This window comes from Triturus cristatus, chromosome 7 (assembly GCF_964204655.1).
Source record: "Triturus cristatus chromosome 7, aTriCri1.1, whole genome shotgun sequence".
Lineage (NCBI taxonomy): Eukaryota > Metazoa > Chordata > Amphibia > Caudata > Salamandridae > Triturus > Triturus cristatus.
In genome coordinates this window covers 785,584,321-785,609,236 of record NC_140590.1, presented here as the reverse complement: position 1 = coordinate 785,609,236, position 24,916 = coordinate 785,584,321, and the positions used below count along the sequence as shown (strand labels likewise).

General features: G+C 44.9%; 1 protein-coding gene across 3 annotated transcripts in view; it reads left to right on the top strand.

The window, feature by feature from the left end:
- The window catches only part of THG1L (tRNA-histidine guanylyltransferase 1 like), a 58,764-nt gene that overhangs the window by 15,329 nt on the left and 18,519 nt on the right, over window positions 1-24,916 (top strand). For 2 of the 3 annotated variants that reach the window (XM_085617599.1, XM_085617601.1), the window contains exons 2-6: window positions 3,113-3,289; window positions 4,099-4,268; window positions 4,685-4,773; window positions 5,522-5,629; window positions 9,816-10,965. In XM_085617599.1, the coding sequence (XP_085473725.1) occupies window positions 3,113-3,289; window positions 4,099-4,268; window positions 4,685-4,773; window positions 5,522-5,629; window positions 9,816-9,977 (706 nt within the window). In that variant the 3' untranslated portion in view covers window positions 9,978-10,965. Of the gene's footprint in view, window positions 1-3,112; window positions 3,290-4,098; window positions 4,269-4,684; window positions 4,774-5,521; window positions 5,630-9,815; window positions 10,966-24,916 lie in introns of those variants that run through there. The other variant, XM_085617600.1, reaches the window with a different exon arrangement.

Sequence of the window (24,916 nt, the reverse complement as noted above, 5' to 3'; positions counted from 1 at the left end):
CCAGCCGCCATCTTGTTTAACACTCGTGCTTTCACTTTAAACACGGCATGCTTTCACTTTAAACGCAGTTTAAAGTGAAAGCACGCCGCCATGCGCGCGTGCACTGCGTGCCAGCCCGGCCGACCTCCCTTGTTTTCTTGTTTTACTAGCATCAGCAGAGGCTGCTTGAGGCATCCTGATTCAGCTCCGGTTGTCATGGTAACGCAGCACCGGATTTGAAATGTATCTAGTTCTCATTTGCCTTGGCTCCCTGCGCGCCTTGGCATTCTCTGGAGTACTCCCAGGCCCTGTTCATCAGATGGGGGGCGGGCAGCCGGAAGAGGCTGCATCTGCAGAATAGCGAAACTGTGCCTAAAATTCAGAGCTAGAAGGGTCTGCTTAGACCATGATACCCTCTGCCCGCACTGATGCCAGAAAGCCTGTACCTCCGGCTCCATCTTTGGAGAAATGCTACATAAAGCATCCACGCCGATTAAAATGCAGAGAGATGAGGCTTCTGGACCCATTGCATCTAACAATCTTCATGCCTGCACTGCAGACGTTTCACTAGTGTTCGATTTGACAGAATCAAGTAATGTGCTGATTGCGATCGACAGCACAGCAGCCTAGTTGCATTGACGGCGAGGACAGCATGGACCAGTCTGTGCTGCAGGAACTAATGCTATAATGTGATCAGGTCTCTGGTGATGGAAGCCACAGACCGTGTGATGCACTTACAGGGAGGGTACCATGGACTAGTCTGCCGAACCCCAGGCGGATCTGCAGGAACCAATGCCAGAATATGGTCATTGCCCGATAAAGGGATAGTACAGAACAAAGGTACACGCAAAGAGAGTAATCTACAGCACTGCAAGAAATTCTCCTTTGCTACATTCAGGGTCAAAGGAGAGATGACTTACAATCCTTTCTCGCACTGATGGAGGAGGTTGCTATACCGCTGCCTGCGTCTACTGCCTAGTTCTGTAGAAACAGTTCAGATACTGGGTTGCTCCTCAGCTGAGAGGCATCACATGATAGGTAGAGTGACGTGCACCACTATTCTCAACAACAGTCCTACACCACTGCTCGCCTTGCTTGAGTCAGAGCTATCAGAAGACTATGGAGCCAAGAGGCAGAGGCAGGTTTGCAAGCAGCTGGAGTGAAGATCTGTGCAGCTCTAGGGACCTGAACAGAGCTGGGTTCAATAACTAGACTGCGATCCTAGTGGAAGTACAAGGAAAGACAAGCGGCGCAAAGGCTGTGGATGCCTCTCCCAGCTCAGTGCATTGGAGGAACCAGCCTGTGAACCTGCAAAATGTTTGGAAGGGGACTCACCCAATCAGTGAGAAAGGTGCCTTTGGGGCAGCCCTGACAATTCATGCCTTACTCACTTCTCTGGTTTGATGAACATGCAGAAAGGGTTCGCTGAAGCCACCTCTTTTCTTTATTCATGTATTCATTTATTTATTTATTCTTTGCGTTTTTCCTCTCCTATGCACAAATGGGGCCAAGATACTAAGCTCTGGCTTCTTAAACAGAACACATTATTGCTTAACTACTTGAACAAGTTGTGAACTCTTGAACAAAACTCTTTATTCCCTGTTACTTGTCATAAGTGCCAGAAAAACAGAGATCGAGAAACGCAAATGGCCTCTTTCTCAGCTGTTTAGTTGTGGGGGAAAATAATGGAGAAATTGTGCTTTCACCTAATTTTGCAATCAAGGGTTTCTTGAAAGCTGGTCACTCACAGGAGTTTCCACACACAAATTATTCCTGGAGGAAACTGGGCAGGCAATATTGTGCAGTATGTTGGGACATTGTGTTGAAAACACAGACACAAAGACCGTTTCTGTAGATTAGCCCCTATTTGAGCGTGAAAACTTGCTAGAAGGTGCAAAATCTTTCCCAATACCATGCAGGATTTCCCTGGGTTTTATAGTGCCTGTCTCAAATGTTGCACTCAGAAATAGGCCAATAGCATTTCGCAGGACACAACACAGTTCTCAACAAAACTGCTCTTACTACCTTCTGTTATCTCACAATTGTGTGCGCTTAACTTTGGTAAAACACCTAAGCATATGGTTTTTATAAGTAGTAATGGCGTTTTTCTGTCCTCCCTGGTTAGAATACTTCAATGGAATTGAAAGTTTCACTATTTCGATCATACCTTGTGCTTAATTAAAAACCACAATAATAAGTGCAAGAACCGAAACATGTTCTTAGGAGCCTGACACTGAGATTTCTGAATACTAATGCTGCCTAGGTTTGATTACAACTCATGCCTCTTTCACCAATCTCCCTACACGTCCTGTCTCTTTTTCTCACTCTTGCAGGTTTTTTTCCATCTCTCCTTTTACTACTGTTCTTTAGTTTTTAGGTCGAGCATTCGAGACGTCTTGTGTATATACTTTAGTATATACTTAGATGTGTATGTACTTTCCGGGCTCTGGAGATCAGCCCTAGGACATGTCTGCTTCTGCTTAGGGACTTTTTGTTGTTGTTCAACTACCTCTATTTAACTGTCTTGATAGAAAACGACCAGTAGAGGTCAGTAAAATACAGAATTGTGTTCTCCTTGTTTAACTGCCTCTATTTAACTGTCTTGATAGAAAAGGACCAGTAGAGGTCAGTAAAATACCAGAATTGCTTTCTGCTGAGGGTCTTTCTTTTTCTTTATTTTTCTGGCAACTGCCCCTATTTAACTTTCTTGATAGAAAACCACCAGCAGAGGTCAGTAAAATACCAGAATCACTTTAGCATTCTCTAGATTCCAGTCCATAGAAATTGTCTTCCACGAGCACCCAAAGACCATATATTTTTTAATCTTGTATTTTCAGTGATATGACCATCCAAAACCCTGATTTTATATTGAAAACAGAGCTTTGGAATATACCATTTACGGCTGAAAGGCAATATTTCTCTCCATGTGTTCCCATACCTGGCGTGTCACGCAGTTTGGTGCTTACTTTCCCTCCATGTTAAAGAACAGTAATTGTTTCAGCACCCAGGCTAATGTACTGACAGCATAGCTAAATACATATAAGGTCCCAAAGGCGAGACCGATTGCATTGCAAATGCTTGTTCACAATATAACCGTGCCTGTTCGTAAACCTGATATTTATTTTCTGTGCAGGTTTTCTGAGCAACACAACTTCTCCAAGCCCAATGATGCACGGGCCCTGCACTTGATGAACCGCTGTGCACAGAATGTAATGCAGGAGCTGGAAGACATTTTGCTTGCGTATGGCCAGAGTGACGAATATAGCTTCGTCTTCCACAAGAAATCAAATTGGTTCAAGAGGCGGGCCAGGTGAGTAAGGTGAAACTACAGCAAGAAGGAAGAAAACTGATGTGTTGCCACTTTTCCGTAGCTTTTGAAAAACATTGTCCTTGCTTTGTGAGCGTGCACAGTTGTCTGTGCTTGCCCGGTGACCTGGAAGTGCCCGTACCCTCTTCCCCTTAGCATGCAGTAACTCGAGATGGAATAGTAAATTATGCTTGCAACTAGGTGTGGCTTTCTCACCTGTTACCGAAAAAAGTGACATGAAACCTGCAGGAAAAAGCCAGATGGGTAGGCTTGTGAGCTCTAATTTTGAGTCAAAAGTCATTACATTGATTTTGTTTAACCCTAGCTTGCCTATATTTCTCGGTTGCAGTTTTGAAAAAACTACCAGTGGGAAACACATATAGCCACAAAGGTATTTTAACTGACTGCACAAAATTATTTCCTCGTTCAGAGACCTAGGTCTGAGCTCATAGATAGTATGTGTGGGCTCCTTTGTGTGTCTACAGTTTAGAGTCTTCAAGTAAGACCAAGTCTGAAAAGCGGTGGTACGATTTGCTCAGATTGCTGGTATATGTTCTCTCTTCCATCCTTTGCTCCTTCTGTACTTCTTTTTTTTTTTCTCCCAGTTTTATGGTAATTCTTCTGCTATGTCCATTTTTGTCTTGCTTCCTTTCTCCTCCTTTTGTAATGCTCCCCCATGCCCTGCCGCTGTTGATACTTTGTGTACTATTTAAATAGTGTATTTCTGTGATGCTGCTTTCTAATGCTATTTCTCCTCCCCTCCCCCACTTGTAATCATCTGTTTACTATTTGCGTTCCCCTCTACCCATCAGTAAATTCATGACTCACGTGGCCTCCCAGTTTGCATCGAGTTTTGTCTTCTACTGGAAAGATTACTTTGCGGAGCAGCCCCTCCTCTACCCACCGGGGTTTGATGGCCGAGCTGTGCTGTATCCGAGCGACCGAAACCTGAAGGACTACCTCAGCTGGAGACAAGCAGACTGTAAGCCCCGTGGGAACGCCAGCAGGCCACTGTCAGCAGCTGCGAGCTGACTTTGACTAGGAGACTATTGGGGAGTGTCAGTAAGGTCACGCTGACCAGTAAAGAGTGTTTGATGATGCCGAAAGAGATCAGTGGCGCGGATGACCGGAAACTCGAGGAGAGGGGGCCCTTTCAAGAGAGGTGATTGGGCACTGGTGTATGATAGTAGGAGAGTGGCAGAGGTTGCAACATTTTCTGGGGTCCAGGGGAGGCGGAGTAGCAAGATTGGTTGTGGATGACTGATTTTATTTGCTTTCGATGTATGTTACGCTATCTTGTATTCTGTGTAAGCTGGCATCTTGAGTGAGTAGCACTCTGACTGAAGGCAGAACGTCTTTTCAGCTGACATTGAACTGTTACTTGCATTCCTTCCTCAGGCCACATTAACAACCTGTATAACACTGCTTTCTGGTCACTCGTCCAGGGAGGAGGTCTGTCACCGGCGCAAGCGCAGGAGCGGTTGCGGGTAAGGATGCAGGAGCTGTGTTGTGGAATGATTGCCTGCAGTCCATAACAAATAGTGATTTAATTGTGTATATTACTGCTTGCACTCTGCGTTGGCCATGCAATCTTTTCAGGGCGAAGGGAGACGAGATGTCATCACTCAACGCAGCGGGGCCTTGCGTTCTCATTGGTGGGAGGATGTAGGACCTGGCATTCTCCATGGCGAAGTGCAGGGCACAGTGGTGTCAGTGGCAGAAAGATTCTATAAAAAGAATGTAGCGATGCTGCCAGCATTTTGGTTTGATTTATTCAGCAGGGTCCTCTTAATTACAGTAGGGATCCTTGATAACTAGTCCCAGCTGTGCGCCTTGATGCGTCATCGTCACTCCTGTGCCGTCGCCCAGAGGCAGGCTCCCACGCGGAGCCCAGCGCCCCCAAGTCAATGAGGCTGTTCTGTTTCTTTCGAACACAGGAGGCAGGATCACCTGACGCCATTCGGCCTGGGCCCTGGGCCTTCACTTGTTCGGTTGGGTATTTGATCGATAATGCAGACCTGGCACCAGGGCACCGCAGAGAGCTTTAATGTTGTATCTGGGGGATCCCGCAGTATGAAATCCACCTGAGACAAGTACAGAAACTAGGATGTGACTAAGAGGACGAGACATTTAATCGAACCCTAATAGACAGTACACTGTGCGTTTGTTTTTTACTGAGCACGTATTTACAGTTTGAGACACTGCAGGTCTCATGTTTGTCTCCTCTCCTTTCAGGGTACAGTTGCTGCCGATAAGAACGAGATTCTGTTTAGTGAATTCAATATTAACTATAACAACGAGCCCTTATTGTACCGGAAAGGAACTCTCCTGCTGTGGAAGAAGGTAAGTGGATCAGCCAGTGTTGGAGGACGTACGTCTGAGAGCGAGTGTCGTAAAAGAGACTGTACTTGTGTGGTACACCCTATTTGGCCTGAGCCAGTAGTGAGAGACTCTATCGTCAGATTCACACTGCTTATGCAAAAAGGCGGATAGTAGAGAGGTTGGTCCTGGAGCTCAGGATAACAGTCTCCCGTCAGACAAAGATTAGGGCATACTGGCAGAAAAAAGTGACTACTGTAGAATAAAATACTCTGAAAAAAAAATTGGCTGAAAAAACATCCCACCTTGGAAGGCATGCATGGTTGAGGGAACAAGCCCAAGATTACTCAATGTGTCCGTGATGGTGCCACAGTCTCCAGGAGGTAACTAGATGGATAGAAAGGGAGCTGTCTGAGTATTGTACCATTGACGGGCACTTCTTTGGCTCTATTTGATTGTGGGCTCTACACCACAAAACACATTTCACAGTTATTTACTCACATACATTTTTTAGGTCTTGGCTATAAAAGACCAATTATGGTCTTACCAAAAACTTCCAGTGGGCTTAGTATTGGGTGGCTTGTCATTCTCATTAGCTGGCGTCTTATTCTTGCCCCATCTTGTTCATCTAGTTTTTGTTACTGCCCTGCAACATAGCTTTTTCACCTTCCTTTTGACTTGCTGACTTGTATCTTTCCGCTGCTGCCTTTTAGGGAAATACTTTAAAAAAAAAAATGTAGGTCAGTACTCTGAGACTGCATTTGTTTTCCAGCTCGCTCCTTCGTGGGCTTCTCCCTGCCAAATATCTGCCCCCATGCTCTCTCCATCGTATACTGCTTGATCTCTTGTGCGCTTTTCCTCTTCCTCCGTGTTGCTGTCTCCCTCGTACTGCTTTTCTGCTATCTCCCCCTCTAGCGCACTCTCCATTGCTTCCCCTTCCCACCCATTCCTTGTTGCTTCCCCTTCCCACCCGCTCCCTGTTGCTTCCCCCTCGCTCTTCCGTTGCCCCAACCTTTTTTTACAGTTGAAAAAATATCATTTTTTTTTAGATCTTGGCTGCTGCAGTTTGCTGCCAGGCAGCTCTGAAATTAACTGGTGCTTGTGTGCTAACAATTGTGTTTTTTTAATTTACTGAACCAAGTGGCACCTGCCTTCTTGGATCGATTATAAAAAATAAAATAAAAAAAAGAGAGAACATGCTGCTTGCATCATTGCATTGGCACACATATATGTCATCATGAGTTCGCGCACCAGCCTAATGAAGTGAGTTTCAGTTTCAACTCGACATCACGCCTTTACAAAAAAGCATTTTGTCTTAAAGTCCAATGGGTAAAGAAGGCGAGACCTCTTGGCTTTGCAAATGCTTATTTAGTCAGGAAAGGGTTCCCAATCTCCAGAAGCGTTACAGTACCATACAGTTGGTAGAAGTGTGCTGCAAAATTGTTGATAAAATAGCAAACCAGTGTGTACTGCTAGGAACACACAAATGCAAGGGAGAACTGAAGCGAGTTGTGTGAGAGAGCAGAGAAGCTGTCATCATGACACAGGAAGGATGAGAGGTGTGTGCGCGTTTGTGTGAGGAGAACAGAGACACGGCCATAAATAAGTACAAAGATCTGTGGCGAGTTGTACTAGGGGACGTAATCTTTACAAACTTCACTTGGTTTGCTTTGCAAACAGAATATTAAACATAAATACAGTTAGTGTCGTTTGTTAATTGTATTATTTTTGGCTTTAATTTGAGAAACCTTCATATGCATTTTCATCATTATATGAACAGAATTCGGAGGTTTTCTTCTCAAGTTTTCCTTCCTTGCCCAACCCCTCACAGAAATGTGAAAATATTTCGTCAGATTTTCTCATATTTTACTAAGCCATGGATTACATGTACCTGTAGGGCTTGCAGCATGCCTCGGGAAACATATTTAAAGGACGTGTTGTGTTATTTGTCGACTTGTATACTGAGTCTGATACCCACCCTTATTTTAGAATTTCCTTGGCCCTGTAGAACCTTGACATCTGATGCCGTGACATATAATGGGGTGGTTAACTCTAGTAACTCCTGTGTGAAGTGTAGAGCAATGCTTTCACTCCTCCTTGCTTTACTGTTTCCAATCACAAGAGAAACCCGTGGGCGAGGGGAAAGGGTAGCGGGCAGACACATTTGACAGGTTATTTGACATACCTTGTTCTCTTAGGAAGTACATAAATAATCAGCAGCCCAAACTGTCACCATACATCGACATTAAGTCTTTTGGACCGTGTGTGTTAGATGTATATTACTCATTCTTGGCTAAGTTTCCCGCAGTGGTGTTCAAAACAGTGAACCAACGGGTTGAGAATAGTGCTATTAAAAAAAAGTAGAGGCAGTGATGGGCCTACTGACTTTCTGATAAATAGTTAAAAGTATATTAGAGCAAGATCTGACTCTGAAAACTATGCCTAGCTGAAACATGTTATGCATAGAAGATTGTTGTGACAGAAGTCTGTAAGAGAATGGTTGACAACAAATAAAAACATTAACAGAGCATCTCTACCCAACATAACATCTGCTTATAAAGATGCATAAATTGCTATGTATCTTTCATCGTTTGGTTTATCGTACAGATTACTCGACCTTATGCAAAAGAAAAATCAACAAGCATTGGTAATGCATCGGGTTCACCTACGTAATAAATAAAGAGCTGTTTTCATCAATCATCTGGGAGAAGGAAAGAGCTCCCTGACAAATAAGACGGGAATGGCGAGGATGTGGCACAGTGGCTAGAGCCGCTGACTCAAGAACTTGGTATCCCGGTTCGAGTATCGGCAGCGCTGCGCAACATCCTCTGATTCTGTGCAAACCACGTGATCTCCCCGGGTGATAAATTGATATATAAATATGCTCCAAGAGTAAAAGGCAAAACTTTATAAAAATATAGTTCCACCAAAGCGGATTTTAACAGTTATTTCCGCGGTGGGAAACTGATAAGAGAAGCAGACGAGGAACAAGCATTGGTAAATGCAGGAAAATATATTACAGCCAATAGCAATGGAGGAAAGGTAAGTTGTTCGCACTGGAACCAGTGAGAAGCCAGGAAAGAGAGGAAGTGGGATGTAAGTCTCTTAAGTTTATATTAAAAACAATAGATTTCACATGCCCTGTGCAGGCGAAGCCTAAAAAGTAATCTTTATCTGACATTATTAGGGCTATACAATGTACACGTGTAAGGTGTTGACCCATCAGTGATAGAAAAAAAAATCCACTTATCCAAACAGCATAACAGAAATATAATTGAGGATCGTGAGTTTTCATTGACAATAGGGAAAAAAACACACGTGAACAAATAATACTAAGTGGAAAAGAAAGAAAACTTATTATCGAAAGCCTGGGTCAAATATGAGTAGGGAACATATAAGGTATTAACCAATAGAACTATGTAATTCCGATTTTAAATTGATTACTTAAGAAATCCTGCAAACACATGGAGAAGTTGGATCCAGGGAATAGGCAAGGAGCATGCAAGTGAAATCGTGATTTAAACTGGAAGTCGTGTAGTAGAAGAGTTGGATGTGGAGCGACACTGAAACGGGACATTGACCGGAAACAAGTTGGCTCCAAGATTCCAGAGCAAGCAGCAAGACTCCTAAGGAAGTGATTCTATCTACGAAACAAACCCTTTCCAGGCGTGATTAAAGTTGAGGAGTGGAAACTAATTTTGTAGGGTCTGACGTTCATTGCTTCTATGGACTCATCTCTGGCTCTGATCACTGGAGAATATGTCCTCTATCCTGATACTGTGTTTTTCATCCCTTTTGTTTGGATCATCAGAGAATACAGACGGGATGAGGTAGAGGGGACCTTAAAATTTGGAATGAATCTTCTCGATTAAAGCAATTCAAAATGGTGACATATTGTATGATGTAGAAAGAAATGCTTGAATGTTTGGTTTTAGTCAAACTTCATGGGGTTATTACGTCATCAGACACTGACTAAATGATTAGTACGATTGCTAAGGCTTTTGCATGTTCCATGTATATGTACTACACTTGTGCACCTGGTTAGTTATAGATATTAACTATTCTCAGTTGTAAATGGCAAAGTAGTGCTTAAGTGAGTTTCTAAATCTACCACTGTCTTTTGATCTTTACGAACACTGATAACACCCGTTTTGTGAAAAATGAACGCTCAGGATTTGAAACGTGAGTTTGTGCTTTTACTACCCCGCAGGTTAATGAAGTCACTGTGAAAAAGATAAAAACGCCGCAGGACGCTGAGGAAAAGGAGGTGCAGGTGACACGAAGCAGAAGCCAAACTGTGCCACTACACTGTGATATTATAGGCGAGCTGTTCTGGGAGGAGCACCCTGAACTTCTCTCTGACACAAGCTAACGGCCCAGTCTATTATTTGGAAAGAGCTGAAGCTGATGGGGCTGAAGCCGGAGAAGACTAGGTTTGAAAAAGCCTGTGCTCTTGCAGCTAGTATACACTCGTCTGAGGCTCCATTCTTTTTGTGTTCATTTCGAGGAATTCACAAGGGACCGCACAGACCTCTCTGATCTCAACAGCCTTGGCATCACACACATAGACATCAGTAGCATTGTGAGATGACAATTAAAAGGACTTTGGTCTCCATGATTAACACATTTATCAACATGCTACTTTCTTCCTTAAATCAACTGCTGAAACTTCCTTAGCACAAAAATTAAGAAGGGTTGGGTATTGAATATATATTAATTATTTGTCCGAGGAAGAACATTTAAGCTCAAAAGACCTTTTTTTCTTTCAGTTTAGTTTTTATTCGGGTTAGAGAGTAGTTGCACAAAAGTACTGCATTTATTCAAGAATACAGAACACCTCACATCGAGAATTGATTGGTTTCGACAAAGCAGTCTAGTCTTTCAACTCTTGCACAGGAGGATACAGAACGATATCGCATGGATACAGAACTGGGAAACCCTTGGACTGAATGTTTTAGTGGTTGGTGCTTTACACATCTAGCACTGAATTGAGTCAATGCTTGCATATTAATTTATCCTGAGACTGACATTGTCAACAGTTCAACTGTAGTTAATGATATTGGCAGGAATGTGGAGAATTTACAAATCAGTAGGACATTTTATTTGTGAAACCTGAAAAACATGAGGGAGGTATTTTGGAGTTCTGATATAACTAACTTTTTCAGTCCAGCGTAAAGAACCTAGGAGTAAAATATTGTGGTTATCCTCAAACTGCACATGTAAATGGTAAAAGGTTTTAGGTATAATGGTCATGTGACACTCAAGATTCGGGTGTCTTTTACGGATTTAAACATGTGCGGGTATATAGCAAGAAAATGTTTAGCAATTTCATAATAAAAGTGGATGTATTTTTCATTTTATTCTAAGGCCTAATATTTTGGTAATCTGACCAATAAGATTGAACATTAGGTTAATCACATGCTGCTAAGATTTGTGTATAATATGCAAGCGGCAGTTTTGTATCCTGACAGGTTTATTGTGTCTTATCTCTTCCAAGTCAATGAAACGAGGAGTATTCAGTCAGGAGAAAAGCATACCGAATGCATGTGGCAGTAAACACTGCATATACATAATAATGCTATTGCTTCCACCTGTAAGCCGATCAATGTCTCAACATATATCTTAATGCTGATATTTTCGTGTAGTGGTTCAATTAAATGCGTGCATAAAAATACAGCACGTTGAGAATATGCAACATGCTGCTTGCTCTTGTGACAGTCAAACTCTCAGTGAGACTTTATTGTGCTAAAGCGAGTTTATTTTACAGGCTCATCGAAATGTTCTTTTTATCTTTGTTTCACTGCTTGTGCATTGTGTATGTGTGAGGGTTTAGACTAGCTAGATCAAAATAGCTAACATGAACTGGTGATAGTGAGCATTGTGTGAGTTGTTGCACAAGACTTTGGGAGATTTGAGAGCAGGCAGTACTGTGATCTGTGGGCATTCTTAACAGGATGAGTGCAAATTAATTTATGTAGGTGGATGCAGAAGTGTGGTTGTATTTAATATATATACATATATAATTGTGGGTACAAGCTTTTAATGTCCTGGCATTTAATATTGTTTTTGTCACATCTTTCCCATGCTTATTTGAAGGCTCCGGGTCGGTGTACACACGATGATGGTATGGATCTCTATCCCTTAACGATGACATTTTAAAACGGGCCAATGTTTTTTGGGAAAGTTTGGGCAGAAGAGAAGTTTCTGAAAGCATAATAGTGTTGTTTTTCCAAGGTTAAAAGCGAATTGGCTTAGATAAATGTAATAGTTGTTTGTAAGAGTTGAGATATCATTCCTCATATTGGTGTAACGAAGTACATTAGTAAATTGGGCTGCAACAATTGTTTGGGAATCTCGGCTAATTAATCAATGAGAGATCGGTTTTCGTGGCCTTCATGGAAGTGGAAGTAGAGTAGGTATTGAGGAAGTATCAAGATGATAAAACCCATGGTAATGTAGAACTGCCATTTTGTTTTGTCAGAAGGTCGGTGGAAAATGTGAGGCATCAATCTTATGGGGCCTTTTACTATTTTACCAGCATGTTCAAGCAATTATCTTGGTTGATAGTTTGCTAATTGGTGAGGAGGCAGAATGGTTGGGAAAGTCATCACTAACTTAGTGATAGCATTTTTGGAAGTTGTATGCTAGAGAAGGTTTCCCTTTGGAGATGGTGTTTGACATTTGAGTGTTTGTGGTTTCATAGAAAATTAGCATCTTATGTTTTTCTTGCCTTGCTCTACTACATTTCATTCATTTACTGATGTAATCCATTTTTGATGTATTATGTGTTGGGTAATAGAACTCAAGAATGTTTCCACCATTGTTGTTCGTGAAAAATAGTAAGCATAGAATTAGTTCTAATTAAATTCTGCAAATTGAGTCTTACGCTTTCTTTCCTGGCCTTTTTAGGTCTCGGGACCATCGGGTCTGCCGAAGGCAGAACCGGAAGTCGAGAGATTTAATGACTTGGAGAAGAGGGGCTTGAACCCTCCCCTCTTCTCACCTGTTCTCCATTGGCTGGCCTCTTGAATGCTGGCCAGCCATTGGAGAAGAGGTCAGTCATTCCGATCAGGCCCCGTCCTTTTCGGATCGGGGGGCGTGTTTTTTGCAAGAAGTCTCATTCTCTCCTCCAGCCAATGGCTGGAGGAGAGAAAAGACAAACACGCCCCCGAATCCGAAAATGCCGCTGCCTTTCTCCGAGGCATTTCTTCTTGACCTCGGAGAAAGGCGGCGGTGTTCATGGCGTCCTCTCCCCCTGCTCGTGGCTCCCGTGTTGGCTGCTGCTCTGGTATCCTCCTGAGCTGTGGAGGGCAGGGTCTTCACAGAAGAGACCTTTGTGGAGAGCCGTAGGAGCCATTTCATGTGGTCGGGTATGGATGTAGACGATGTGAGGCTTCAAACAATCCACGCATCCACTTGAGTGAGTAATTGGCGCCCGGGTTGTGGAATGAGCGCCTCCATTTCACGAGCGCTTCTCCTTGCTTCTGAATGCAGTCATCGGCTTCGCGGCAGAGGGTGCTCTATTGGCGGCTTTGTTGGCCTGCTACATTCATGCTGCTCTGTGCGGAGACGTGCGCGTGGGAGGAAGGAACAAAAGCGCTCAGGCAGGAGGTGTGCACTTACCTGCCAGGAGTGACAGGTCTGCTTCCAGCTGCTCGCGCGCTCGCTGGAGCGGAGCCGGTGGCATCGACCATTAACGTCACGTGCCACGGGCTTTTATAGGTTTTTAGCCTTTCCTTGTGCCCATATCCTTGAGGTTGCACGGTATCATAACTCGTGCACTGCATCGGTGGGAAGAGATACACCAGTGGTCGGTGACTATCGAAGAGAGTGTTTCTTTGATTGACAAAGCAACGCCTGGCATCGTCCATTTCGCAAGTACAATGTGTGCTCGCCTGAAAGAGTGAGACATGCTAGAGATAGGCCGTTTATGGGAGGGACATAATATAGTCGTTCATTGCCATAACATGACGCAGCACAACGCTGTTCTTGATCGAACCGGGTCTGATGCGCACTGACTGGGTGTGATGAGCCTCGCACGTACGATTTCAGTGCTGAAGTTTTGTCACCGTTCTAGAGCATTAATCCACTCAGTAGCGCCCAGAAGCGGTTCACCTTCGGCCAGGCACAGTTTGTAAGGCCACCTATGTGCCTATTCTTTCAGTCAACATCTTTTACATTTAAAATGTCTAAAACTCCACAGGGGGAGGTCTTCTCTTTGGCAGGAATGTACGAGAAAGTTAACATTTTAGCTGGCAAGACAGCTCAGTGGGTTGAGTCACCACTGCAGAAATCTGCCGGTTCCGTAATCACATCACAGTAGTGCGTTGTGTCAGCCTTTCACTCATTTAAAGTAGATGAAATGAGTAACACTGAGATGGGAAATAACTCTGTTTTAAAATGCTGGTGACCCATGAATGCCCAGTGTTAATGTTGTCACCGTTCCGTGTGGAGGGGACACGTTTACCCTGTTGGCGTAGGTTCTTTTGAGCATCAGACATTTTTTCCGAAAGTCATTTAAATACCACAGAGGTTTCTGACCGGGAACTGGTAGTTTGACTCTCAGGCAACACACAAATGGTTCAGCGTTTAGTTTCTTTTTATTTATAATGTCCAATCATAGAGCCTGAATCCGATCTTCAAGACCCAGGAACAAAAATTACGAAAGTAAAAACTAGACACCATAAAGGCAAATACATAGTAACAATGAAAGAAAACAAAAAGCATTTACAATGCAATGGTCTCGGCATTGTTAGAGTTAGAGCTATTGGCATTGCTCGTGACAATGCCGTTTCTTTAAATGTTTTAAAAACAAAAACATAAACAAAAATAATGTCATGAGCAATGCCAATAGCTCTAACTTTACCAATGCCGAGACCATTGCATTGTAAATGCTTGTTGGGCAACCTGCTAGTGGCCAGATTAGCAAGAATCAGTCAAGGTGCCTTGCGAACGCTTGTCAAACAGTATAAACAATCCTTTTCAGATTTCTAGTCGACAGTCAGTGCAACACAGGAAGGACGGGTCTCAGTGTAGTGCAGGAAACACTGGTTTATCAGGGAAGAGATGGCAATTTTCTCTCTACCCACTAAATAGCTACAGGTTTGGGGTAGGGTCCCAGGAACTGAGGACACTCACAGAGAGCAGAGTCAAACTTAGTGAGTGTCCTCTAGGGGCACTAGTCATTCCATTCATGGTCCCACACACACCAACTCAAAATATCACACCACAAACTCTCTGTGGTTGACAAGAACCCCAGTTATGAGAGATGGGTTTGTTTGGATTGCTGTTAAATACCCCTGTACAGCTGATTTAAACATCTGTTCCGCCCCCCTATTGCCTGTCTCCTTGTGGACTAGGATGAGGGGGCAGTAATGACCAATGACTTGAGTTGGGGGTTATACAGCTGCAGGCCCTAATAGGTAGAGCCCAAGCTTCATTGTTGACAGCCATGTAAAACATCCACATTTTGTTAGTAACTGGACACTGGCGAAACCCTGCTAGGGAAGTCTATTATTATTATTATTATTATTTTATTTTTATAGAACGCGTAGTCACCCGTAAGTATCCCAGCGCTAGGATCAGTACAACTGGGGAGTCAGCGGGGGCAGGGAGGGAAGTCGGTTAGGGGAAAAGGTGGGTTTTCAATTGCTTCCTGAACCGTAGGTAATTAGGTTCAGTTCTCAGAAGGTGAGGTAGGGCGTTCCAGAGGCGTGCAGTGTGAACCGAGAAGCGTCTTCCTCCTGTTCGTGCCTTCTTCACTCTGGGAGTGACGATAAGATGTTCCTGGTCGGAGCGGAGGGATCTAGGGGCTTTGTAGGGTTTGATAAATTTTTCCAGGCTTGGGGGGCCATTGTTTTGAAGCAGTCTATGTGCCAGGCAGAGGGCCTTGAACATCACACGTTCTCTCACCGGGAGCCAGTGGAGACGCTTCAGAGCTGGTTTGACCGAAGCTCTGGCAGGGGTGTTAGTGAGGATCCGGGCAGCTGCATTTTGGACCCTTTGTAGTTTGTTCATGGTTGCCTCTGGGGCCCCTAAGTAGATGGAATTACTAAAGTCGAGCCTGGAGAGAATCAGGCCTTGAATCAACAGTTTCTGGGATTTGTGGGGGAGCAGGGGCAAGATCTTTCGAATTGACCTGAGCAGCCCAAAGCACGTCCCGGCTACCTTTTTTGCTTGTGTTACAAATGAGAGGTCCTTATCAAGCCAAACACCCAGGCTTTTTACCTCTGGTTTGGGGTCTGGGAGCGGGCCTAAACTGGGTGGCCAGATGTTTTGAAGTGGAGAGGGTCCCTTCTGACCAAGGAGGAGAATGTCAGTCTTTGAACCGTTAAGTTTCAGAGACGATCTGTTCATCCATCCTTGTATCTGTGTCAGACAGTTGTACAGGTCCGCAGGTTGTTGTCTGGGATGTGAAAGGGACACCACTAACTGTGTGTCGTCAGCATAACTAACGATGCTCACCCCGAACGGAGTAACAACCTCCTCCAATGGGGACATGTAGATGTTAAATAATGTGGGGCTAAGGGAGGAGCCCTGAGGCACGCCACATTGGAGGGGGGTGTCGGAGGAGCGGGTGTTATTCTCCCAGATTTGAAAGGACCGTTGACTCAGAAAGGACGATAGCCAGGACAGGGCAGTTCCTTCAACACCGACACTCCTGAGTCGTTGGATAAGAAGCTGGTGATTGACGGTGTCGAAGGCCGCACTCGGGTCGAGGAGGATCACTGCCACTGATCCTCCTTCGTCTAAGAGTGCTCTGGCCTCTTCCACCGCCATGAGGAGGGCGATGTCGGTGCCCTGCCCGGGGCGAAATCCCGTCTGCGAGCTTTTTAGACAGTTGTTGTTCTCCAGAAATTGTGAAAGTTTTCTGTTCACGAGCTTTTCCGCGATCTTGCTAGTTCCCGGGAGAAGGGAAATTGGTCTATAATTTGCTAGGTCGGCAGGGTCAAGGGAAGGTTTTTTTAAAAGTGCCTTGACGACTGCCGCCTTCCAGCTGGGGGGGACGACTCCTTATTGAAGGGAGGCGTTAATAAGGTGGGTAAGGGGGGGAGCGATCGTAGGTGCTACCTTTTTGAGAATACGTAAGGGTGCCGGATCCCTGGGAGACCCGCTTTTAATGATGTTCAGCGTATCTTTGACCTCTTCTGCCGTCACTTGTCCCCAGGAAGTGAGACATGGGGGGGTAAGAGAGTTGTAGGCTTCTTTTTCCTCGCTCGAACTTATGGATGGAATGGAGTCGCGGATTTTTTTGATTTTCTCCTTGAAGAAATTCGCTAACTTGTAGCACTTTTCCTCATCAACTTTGGGGTCTGGGGGGTCTCTCGGTCTCGGGTCCGGGATTTTAAGGAGTTCGTTTAAGATGGTGAAAGATTCCTTACTGGAGCTAGCGGATTGTTCTATTCTTTCTTGGAAGGATAGAGTTTTGGTATTGCGGAGGGTGATTTTATAGTTTTGTAAGGCGGTGTGATAGGCAGCCTTTTTTTCGTTAGATTTATCCTTTCTCCAGGAGCGTTCTGTTCTCTTACATTCCTGTCGAAGGGATTTGAGTCCTAGAGTGTACCAGGGGGCAGGAGTCACTCTTTTGGTATGTTTAAGGGTGATAGTATTGGGGAGGAGTTTATCTAGTGAGGATGTGAGCCAAAAATTGAACTGTTCGTCGGCCGTGACCGGGTCCGTGGAGAGGATAGGTATAGAATCTGAGAGCAGACTGGCCCATTCCACCGGTTCGAGCTTGTGCCAACGTCTGTCTGTCACTCGGATTTTGGGGGGTTGGGGAAGTGCAATGGGAAGGTGCCAGAAAAAGGGAACAAGGAAGTGATCTGACCAAGGGAGAGGGATGGGGGGACCCGAGGTGATATCCCTGATGTTGGTCAGGACGGGGTCCAAAAGGTGACCCTTGTCATGGGTAGGTTCGTTGTTGATCAGTCAGATATTGAAAGACCTAAGGTCCTGAAGAAGATCCGAAGCTGAGGAATCTGTGGGGTCATTAAGGTGAAGGTTGAGATCGCCCACAACGAGAAAGTTCGAGGCGGAGGAGACTGATTGTGACGCCGTGTCAGTGAGGGCGTTGAGGAAATTCCCTGGTGTCCCCGGAGGGCGGTAGAGCAACAGTCCTGAGAGGGAGTGTGCCGGGGAAATTTGAAGGGCAAAGTAGCAGCTTTCGCAGTCTTCAATGTTGGCATTGCTAATCCTACAGGCAAGATGTTCTCTGTAGATGATTGCCAGCCCTCCTCCTCTCCCTTTAGGTCTATGTAAGGTTTGAATGAGATAGCCTGGGGGTAGGGCATTGACAATGTCCGAGTCCGTGCTGGTGGAGAGCCAGGTTTCTGTGAGAAACAGAGCGACCAGGCCATAATCCTGTATCAGCAAATTGATTTCGTGCGCATGCTTAGGGAGGGAGCGGCAGTTAAGGAGGCCCATCTGTAGTCCCGGCTTTCCCAGGCCGTATTCGACTGAGTTACATCGTGCGCAATTGACAAAGGGTTTACCTTCGGCATGGACATAGTGACAGTCCTGAGTTTTTTTCTGGTGAAGGGCCCGAAGCATGTCACTTGTGTACACCAGGCGATCCTGCAGCAAATCCGGCAGGGTTCCTGGACCTGGGTCCGGCTGGGCCCGGACGGGCCCAGACGGGCTTGCCTTTGGCGCGCCTTCAGCGCGCTGACGGCGCGCCCGCTGCGCCCGTCCGCTGCGCGTCCGAGTACTGTGCATAGTTTTATGCAGAAAGAGGACGTAAGGTGCGTGGCCTGGAAAAGTGGGCGTGGCCTGTGAACTGGCTCTGTCGCTGATGGCGGTGCTTGCGAGTTCCCTACCCCGTGGCAGCGTTCAGATCGGCTGCGCGGGTAATTAGGTGCAGGATAGATGCCCCAACCAGTCTAACAGGTAAGGGAGAAGTACGCAAGTTTTAAAAAACAATTTACATAAGTATTTAAAACGATCCGATTTCTAGCAAAGCTCCCGGCTGTGCCTCAGGAGTACAGATACTAGAGTCTAGACTCTGTACAGTCCACATCCCCTCTGACTATCTAGTTAAACCCTATCTTGAGTTACGAGGATGTGCCCTGCACCCCATGGCCTGAAAATATATATATGAAATTGGAACAGGTTTGGCTGTTGCTTTGAACTAGTACCTCCTGAACTGAATAACAAATAGTAATTAAAAGCCGAACCCTTGTTTGCGCCTGGATTTACGAAAAGGTTCTGCAGCACTATCTAGAGAGGGAGATGTTTGACCAGAGTAAAAACTCCAGACGTTGCCATTTCCTATATAGCTAAAAGCTAACCTAGGACACAGAGACAAACTTTTGCGGTGCTCTACTGTATAGATTAGATGGGCTGCCTCCGAAGGAGAGGCGCTGCCCTGATTTGAAAACCAAGAGCAAGGTTGAGTTGACAGAGTTCATCCTTGAGGACGTCGTGAAGAAGTAAAACTGCATTTGAGCCACCAGAATCTGCACCCAAGTGGTTGTGAACTATCCTGAGAAATCTATTGGGTTGTTAATCTGTGGGTCAAAGAAGTGATTGTGGTCATTAAAAGAGGATGTATGACGTTACAACGTATGCTGTTACAACGAAAGTTTTACAACGCGAGTGCATTGACAACGCAGGACATTACAACGCAAGTCTTTACATCGACTTGCACTAGATGGCGTGCTAACATTAAAAAAGTGTAATTTACTATTCCAACTCCAGTCCACGTAACAGTAGGGAAGGTGTTGGGATAGTAAACTACACTATTTTTAATGTTAGCACGCCATCTAGTGCAAGTCGATGTAAAGACTTGCGTTGTAATGTCCTGCGTTGTCAATGCACTCGCGTTGTAACAGTTTCGTTGTAATGGTAGTGCGTTGTAAAAGTTGCGTTGTAAAGGTTGTTCCCCTTAAAAGACTGTTGCTGATCTTGAACAGTTTATAAAACCATCCAATTTTGGGACCCTGTATCGCAATTCCCTAAGCCTTATAAGAATACAAGGATCTGTACATTCCTTGTAGGTTCTTAAGATATGCCCTAATGCCTGATGCTCGTTGCCCAGATTCTAGAATAGATTTAACAATCTATATACATCGTATCATTCTGGAGATATAGCATTTTAAAGATTGGCACACCTATGCTACCTTCCTTTTTGCCCTTGCTTTCCCCGAATTCTTTCCTCACGCTCAGCTAATTAATAACCCACATCTAGTCCTGCCAGCACCTATACAGCAAATTGTTGCTATCTTATATTGATCCTCTTTTTCTTTTCTTCCCCTGAGGGGACCACTCCTGATTATCGTGTGCACCCCATGAGTATTTTAGGAGACTAGTTTTTCTAGTTTTCACAGGCACATGCCCAATAATTGCCTGCCTGTAATTATAAAGATCAAGACACTGTATCTTTGCCTATCCAGGTAGTGGCATGATGACAACAGCATATCAATAAACCCTCATCTCGCCTTAATAGTACAGGCTGCCTGACACGAGTTACTCCTGATTAAACATAGTCTGCAAAATACAGGGATTAAGTATGCCCTGCTGTATCAGGTAATGCTCAGTCATAAACTCGCCAGAAAATTTTTCAGGCAACTTCTATGTTTGCGCCCTGGTCTTGATAGTTAAGTAGTATCACCACCATGGGTCCAGGCGTAGCCCGAGGTTGAGGGTGCTGATGCGGGACCCTGTGTGCATGTTTGATCGCAAAATACAGGGAGTGTAGTGAGCTCATTATCCTGTTGTATCCCGCGTTCCAGGAAAGAGATCGGGTCAGACCCCTCTGTGCCCCCCCGGTAGGCCCATAATCCGAATGTTATTATGGCGGGATCAGTCTTGCGCATCATCCAGTTTACTCTCCTCTATACAAAGCTGTTCCAGGGTCAAATGCGTTTGTCCTGCGATGTTTTGAGTATTTGGTCGTAGTTCCTTTATGGCTTGGGTAGTCGTGTGGGCTTTTTCTGAAACATTTTGTTGATTTTCCTGAAGGATCGCTGTACCATCGGTGAAAAGAGACTCCGATATGGCCGCCAGTATTTTATCCATCTTGTCAGAGGGTGTTCTCTTTTCCAGATCCAACTGCGCGGGGGGGGGTCTAAAATAGGCGCTATCGGGATGCCCTGTGCTGTCATGCGGCAACGGAGAATGTGGCATCAGACGTGGTGGGTCTGTAGAGAGTCTCTGCATTGTGCGAGCATTCCCTTCCATTTGCCCATGCAATCTTTCTTTACCTAGCACGGAGTGGTGCACGTGATGGGATAAGTGGCACCAGGAGTTCAGTGGGATTTTCCCCAAACAGCTGTGGCTGCAGAGTCCTGCTTCACCCATGGATGGTAGTCTAAGAGACATATGGGGGCAGAAGCATTCTTACTAGAACCAATCCGCCAACTCCGTGCAGCCGAGTCATCGGAAATCTGGGCCCTCACCCCGTCCCCATGAAAGTTCTAGTGAATAGCCAGGAGATGCAGCAGGTTAACTCAACAGTAAAGTCTTGGATAAAAAATGTCATTGACCTTCCCAGTATATCAGGGTCTCCTTCTATGGAACCTGGAAGCCCCCCCCCCCCCCCCCCCCTGGCCGTCCAATGACAGCGCGTCAGGCTCGCCCATCGCTGCTGGGGGAGCAGCAGCCTAGACTGGCAAAATGTGAGCACCACTGGGCGTGGGCATCCAGGCCTTACTGTCTCCTCAGAATGTGGTCCCTACCAGGTCTCTCGGGCCTCGCACTTGCTGTGCAGCAGTTCTCAGCTCACACATTCACACCCAGCTGGGGGTGGGAGGAGAGGGTGCAGCCACAGGCCCTAGCCAGGCACTGCCTCCGAAGATGCTGTGTCCATGTTCAGTTTTTTAAAGTCCCTGTGAAACTTTGGGGACTGTTGCAGATGGATTGTTTTTTACCACAGTTTAAGATGAGTTAATAAAGATTTTAAATTGGCGGACAGAAACTCTTGCAATACATGACTCCCTTCCAAACTAGTTGAAAATGTGCTGTCATGCGCTGTTACCATTCTCTAATTCTGAGGTTATGTTGCAAATGAGGAGTCCGTCAGGCTTTGTGATAGATACACACATCGTGTGGAATAAGGTTTCAACACTGCAAAAAGCTGTGTGGAGCAAGGAATGACTTGTGACTGTCTGGCCCTGTCTGTGACTGCTGAGGGTGGCCAGCACAGCGCCAACAGGAACCACTTGCATTTCATCATCTGCACTTCTGGGTCACAAGTGAAAATATCACCACATGTTGCACTGGCTCCAATAACACTTCACCCAGTAACTTTCAATGTTAAATGCTCTCGTTGCTCCCACGTACAGACCAAACCCATTTAAGCATCCCACAATGTTTTCCCCTTCTCAGATCCTTGGCTTAAACACCATGCTTTGCACTAGAGTTTGGTGGTTTGTTTCTCTGTTGCTTATATTGAATTCTCCCAGTCCTTTCGGTTCGTGGGTTGGTATCCTGGTGTTACCTTGGGATAGTTACAGCCATTGCAAGAAGCCAGTAAGCAACGTTTCACTTATTGTATTCATATGTTGTATATGCTTACCAATTGCATTACCTGTTTTCAGTTCTGTAATGTGTCTCTGTGCCTTACATTGAAACTTTAAACAGTAAAGGCCTAGAAGGGCATTCCCAGGGGTTTGTGAAGTGAAAGAGAAGACTGTGTCTCTCTGTGTTTGTCGCTTGTACTTCTATCGCCTTTCCCCCCGTTTAGCTCTTTCCTTGATGCCACAGTGAATCTGGTGCAGGGTAGACCTGTGTTGTGATAATTAGGACCTGATCTGGATTCGACTGCCAGGCTTGATATATGGCAGGGCGTGGTCCCTCTATGCTTTGTCACACTGAGAGCCAGTCCAGTCATAGTATTCATCTGTCCTAGAATTGACAGTGAAGATTCAATACTTATTGTATGAAGTTAATATCCTGGAGGAATGAGGAGGACCAGGAAGATCAATGACTTTTCATACTTCACGTCACTTGTTGTTTAAGTGAACAAGTAAAAGGCAGAAATCACCTACAAGTCCAGAGAAATGTATTTGATGAGAGGCCCCTAAAATTAGACGGCCTAACATATACAAGGGCCTTGAGCTTAGCAGAGGCCTCCTGCTTGGAGCCTCACTGTGGAGTTTAAAGACCGTGAGAATATTCAATGGAACTGCTCATTCCTGGGAGGTTGTTAAGTGGTCCAACATATGCAAGCTTTGGCTGTCCGGTACCTTTAGCTGGATTACATTGACTTCTGCTGACTTGGCTGGTGCTTCCTGCTATGAAAGCCGCTGATCTGGAATATGCTGTGATGTAGGTAGGAGGTGGCGGCTGGGCCTAGGTATATGACTGGCATTTTCAGAGTTTATCAGAGAACTCTAAAGGAGAGGGAGGCATTGATTAGGTCTGCAATGAATGGGACGGGACCTAGAGAGACCCAAAAGACCTTCGGTTTGCATGGCTACGTTGAAGGGCACATCATTTTTTAAGCAAGCCGAGTTTTTTTATTGATGCTGTCCTATTGTACAGGGCTAAGCTTGTGGAGGGGTGATAGGCATTGTAGTTTAATGGTACCAGTGGGTCAGTGATATTTTGTCTCCCTACAGAATCCATTTAATTACAGAAAATGGTGATTATATGGCTTCAACAGTCTTTGAAAGGGCAGGTGCTTACTTTGTAGATAACCGATGTTTATTTGCTCTTTTTGACTTCATGCTGGTTAACTTGTAATACTGAGAATGCAAGAAAAAAATCTTGGTGTCTGTTAGCAGCTGAGTTTTATTCCCAATCGTCCTTGCTTTTCAATGGGCAGATCCTCTGTGACTTTTTAGTTACCCTTCTTGGGTTGGGCTTGTGAGTAATAAAAGGCCATTTTTTGAGAGAGGCTGGAAATTGGCAAAGATCACTGTGTGGAAATTCTTGTGTGAATGTATCGGTATAGATTTTTCTTCAGTTTCTTCCAAGGATGTACTGCTTAAGGTTGGGTCACAGTTTAGATTTAGGGATCTCACATGTTCAGTGAATGAAGAAGCTCACTTGAGTGTGACCATGCACCAGTGATGCTGTCACTAGATAGCATCCTGGCCCACCCAATCATGTCCCAGAAGTGAAAAATGAATGAGTTTTCTGTTCGTAACCCAGTCCTTAGAACAAGCATGTTTGAAGCATTAGAGAATTATCTGTAGGAAGATTTAACAGAAGGTAAGCCTTGGTTACAGTGTGGGATGCAGCAAAGGCTCTTATAAGAGGATAGCTCTTTGCACACAAAACAACCACTTAAGTGAGGATAAGAAAAGCAAAAGGGCTAGACTTAGAAGTTGTAATTTCCATACTGGATACTGAACATAGAGCTATAGGTAAATGTGAAGTCCTAAGGCAACTCAAACAATTATCCCATTATGTGGATAGGTCCAGAGTACACATAAAATCGGCAAATGCATCTACCAAACGTTGCAGGCTCCTTGCCGTACGGGCAAATAAAACATTGGAATGTTGGGAGCTCCATTGAAAACAATGGTGTGCTCCGGGCTTCTAATAGCCGGTAGAAGCCCAGAGTTCCAACATTCCAATGTTTGTTCACAGCTGTTTTTCTGTGAACAAAAGGCCTCACAGCCCGAGGGGATTTTAGTCCCCTTGGGCTCCGTGAGGCCTTTGTTTTTCAAATTAGAACATTCTGCCCTCTAAGGGCAGAATGTTCTAATAGCCCTAGAGCCCTCCGTAGCAGGCTTTACCGGCCATTAAAGGCCCACTCCCTTTTTAATAAACGCTGGACTGGGCCTTTCATAGCCGGTAGAGCCCGCTACGTCAGGCTCTAAGAATATAACAAAACTGCATCGTTGGCGTATAATAGAACTGGTATAGCTCTTCCCCCTGCTTTAGGGACGTCCGCTTCAATATCAACTAAAACCTCCTCTAAGTGATTAATGTACATTATAAATAAAAGAGGAGCAAGAATACACCTTTATTTATTTTATTTTAAAGGGCTAAGTACATTCCCCATCTTGACCAAATCTAAACACCCCAGTGAGATATCTTTGTAAATCTCTCATAAACATTTGTGTGAGTCGGATCCACACCCAGGGACCCCAGCTCAGCCCATAGCCTGTTTTTATTGACATAGTCAATGGCTGAGCTGATATCCGTGAAGGCCAAATGGACCTAGCCCCCCTTAGCCCTTGTGTACTTCTGGGCCAAAAGTAACATATTTAGATTTTGTTCAACTGTGCCACACCCTGATCTAAAACCTTTTTGCAGGTCATAGAGGATCCCTTTCTCATTGGCCCAATTGGAAAGCCTCTCCAAAATTACTTTTCCCTTTTATCTTCACCTAAATATCGATTAACGATATTGGTCTGTAGC